The sequence below is a fragment of the Egretta garzetta genome, unplaced genomic scaffold, assembly GCF_000687185.1.
Source record: "Egretta garzetta isolate BGI_Z169 unplaced genomic scaffold, ASM68718v1 scaffold786, whole genome shotgun sequence".
Lineage (NCBI taxonomy): Eukaryota > Metazoa > Chordata > Aves > Pelecaniformes > Ardeidae > Egretta > Egretta garzetta.
The window spans coordinates 81,679-84,780 of NW_009259991.1; the positions used below are offsets into that span (position 1 = coordinate 81,679).

The 3,102-nt window shown below is 60.0% G+C and overlaps 1 protein-coding gene across 1 annotated transcript in view; it reads left to right on the forward strand.

Moving 5' to 3' along the window:
• Positions 1-939: 939 nt before the first annotated feature.
• Positions 940-3,102, forward strand: part of LOC104127869 (arf-GAP with GTPase, ANK repeat and PH domain-containing protein 3) — a 135,008-nt gene continuing 132,845 nt past the window's right edge. Inside the window, exons 1-2 of the mRNA XM_009640575.1 lie at positions 940-970; positions 1,211-1,416. Of these exons, the coding sequence (XP_009638870.1) occupies positions 940-970; positions 1,211-1,416 (237 nt within the window). The remainder of the gene's footprint in view (positions 971-1,210; positions 1,417-3,102) is intronic.

Sequence of the window (3,102 nt, forward strand, 5' to 3'; positions counted from 1 at the left end):
AGCGCGGTGCTGTCTCAGCGCTCGGGGTCCTGTGCCGTGGACGGGCTCGGCTGCTGTCCTGTGGCGCTGCGTCCAGTGCCGGCACGGGCTGCGTGGGGCCGCTGGCCTCGGGCACTCTGCAGCCCTGCTGGCACATGGATCCTGGGGCTGGCCGGCGTCCCTCCTGTCCCCCTGGTCTGCTGCTGGCACCTGTCTGCTGCCAGGGCACTGAAAACTCATGGCTCCGTCCATGCTGGGAGCCTCATCCCTCCATCCCCAGCCACCAGGGCGTTCTGAGACGCCGCAGTGCCCGTGCCTCATCCACGCTGGGCGTGTGGCTCGCTGCAGCGGTCTCCCAGACTCGGGCCCCTCTGCAGAGCGACAGCACCTTCCAGCCCAGTTGGGATGGGGAACGCAGCCGTCCCGTCCTCCAGGCTGCACGTCCCCTCATGACAAACCCCTCGCATCTGCAGGCGGCTGGAGCAGCAACACCAGCGCCAGCTGGGTCTGGAGGAGCGGAGCAGTTGGGCAGTCACAGTTCAGACTTCTTTTCTGTTTTGGGGCTCCGCCCTGAGCTTCACACGGGGGAGCAGCCAGCAGTGGAAAGTTCCCTGGCTTTGGGACTGCCCTCCAGCACAGCTGTTGTTCAGCTGCTCTCGGCGTTTTGTTAATTTAAGCCAGATGTTCATTGCCATAATATTTGCAACGTGAGCGTGACTCATAAAAGAAGTCCTGGTAGGAGACTGACTTGCTCCTGTCCCCCGGCACCTGCCCCGGGCCAGCATTGCAAAAGCACGATGTCCTCGTTGCATCCCAGCTCTCGGAGCTGTGCTTCCCCAGGCTCCCGTGGCACAGGGGGCTCCAGCAGCGTCCCCTTCCCGCCCGGAGGGTGAATTCAAATGCTGTAACCTTTCATTTGCGTTAGGGACGCACACGGCACCAGTCAAACCCAGCGTAGTCATGGGGCGCGCTGCTGAGGAGGCGGCTGAAGGTGCGTGACTGCCTCGGAGCACCGGTGGCTTCTGTTTTCCTGGTCTCGTTCTCAGAAAAGTTCCTCCATCGGTCGCCGTTTCAGCAGTGGCAGCCAGAATCCATGTGCTGGTGGGATCTGGTGGAGGTCGAGCCCTTCCTTGGGTGCAAGCGCCCTGCCTGCAGCCCTCTGTCACCAGAGGCTGTATCTGAGGCTCTGTTTTATGCTATTTTATGTGAATGTCTTTTGTTCTTTCTGTAGGAATAACGCCAAGGGGCTGGTATCGATGGGTGCAGCATGTGGGAACCTTTCCCTCTGGACAGGCTGCTTGGGTAAAGCTGCCGCTGTGCTGTTACTGCGGTGAAGTCGGCCGCCTGCGCGGGGTGCGGCACCGTGGATGTGCCCTGGTGCTGCTGGGGGCCTCGGCTGAGGGCTGTGCCCGGGTTCTGCACTGCATTGAGAAACAGGTAGCAGAAAAACTGTAGAGAATTGCAGGGAATGCATTAAAACCAGTAGTAGCTTTAAGAATATGATCCTTGGTGGGGCGGCAGGGGAGGTGGTGTCAGCCGAGGGAACTCTCAGCGTTCCTCAGCGTGGTTAAGGTGTAGGGGAGACTGCAGCCTGTCACCTCTCTCAGGGGACAAGGGGATGGCAGCAGTAAGTGGCTTTAGATGCAGGCAGGGGATCTGGACGAGGCTGTGGGAGGAGGAGGGATGGGGGCAGCAGGGACGGTGCAGCACTGCAGTGGGCTTGGGGAGGTCGCTAGGGTGGGCTGGACAGACGCCTGCTGGGGTGATCCACGCGGTCTGGTCCCGCCTCGGCAGGGCAGTGCGTGGTTCCTCATCTCTTGGAGTCCTTCCCTGCGGACATTCCTGTGATTCAGTGACACCCTGAAGCCCAGAGCTTGCCAGAGCACTCTAAAGAGATGAGATCCGTGTGGCAGATGTCACAGCAGGGCTTGGGAAGGGACGAATGGAGGTGGCCCCGCTTCATTACAGGAGCAACTTCCAGTCCCTGGGAGCGAGGCGCTGTGCGAAGTGCGGCTGGGCAGGAGCTTGCGAGGTTGCTGCTCTGATTCCTGGCCCAAAGCCTGGTTACCTGTGTCTGCGTCACTCCTGACGGGCGTCTGTGCGATGGGTTCCGATGTCTCCGGCGATGGAGGTGCCGTGGTCTCTGCAGCCTCGCCTGATGCTCAGCACTCTTCGGGAGATGTTCCCTCAGAATTGCTTTCTGCAGAATTCCTCGCTCCACGCTGCAGTGCGGCTGCTCTTGGGAGACAGGACGCCAGATGATGCGGCTGAGGGTCGGATCCAGTCTGGCAGCTCGCGTGTTCCTGTGACCTTGGCGCAGATGGCAGAGCTGCAGCTTTGGCGGATTGTCAGGCGCCTTCTGCTCGGTTTCAGGCATTGGTGCCCGTTGGCTTGGAAGGGAGGGAGCTGGATGCATCCCGTCGTCTGCCCGGGAAGCAGACATGGTGTGGGCAGGGGCATCCTTCAGCCGATGCTCAGGCTGGGCGACTGCTCCGCACGTTCAGCACCGTGCAGCTGGGAGGGTGCACTGCTGAATTGGAGACTTCACTGTCCGAAAGGTGCAAAAAAGTTGAGGACCTCCAGCTAAGAGAGGGGGCTGCTGGGTGCAGCTGCTTATGCAGCTTGGTGATGATGGGCTGTGTCACTGACGGGCTGAGGTGGAGGAGGGGGCGGTGGTGGAACCTCTGGGCTTATGAAAGGATGGAGAAGGGAGAGGAAGGGGCTTGGCTGAGGTTTGTCTGTGCTGTGGTGGTGCCTCGTGGCAAGGTGGGATGTAGCTGTGTCCTAGGGCTGTGGCAGTGACCGGGGCTGGGTGCATCCGTGGGGAACTGGAGAGGAGACGGGGTGTTCCAGAAAATGGTAAGGGCATGCTGTGATGGAGGATGAGGGGTTGAGGAGAGGGCAGAGTCCAGAAAGCTGGTGGGATTTTGGAAGAGTCAGGCCAGTGGAGTCAAAGGGTTCCCTGGACGAGGAGGGGGAAAAGGAGGTGCTGATCTTATGATGTTCTCTGGAGAGGCTTGGGGAGGCAGGAGACCTTGGCTGGTTTAGCAGACAGAGCTTTCAGAAAGGTAAAAATAATTTTAAGGGGGAGTGAAGCATCTTAGCATTTGTTTTTTTTTTTTT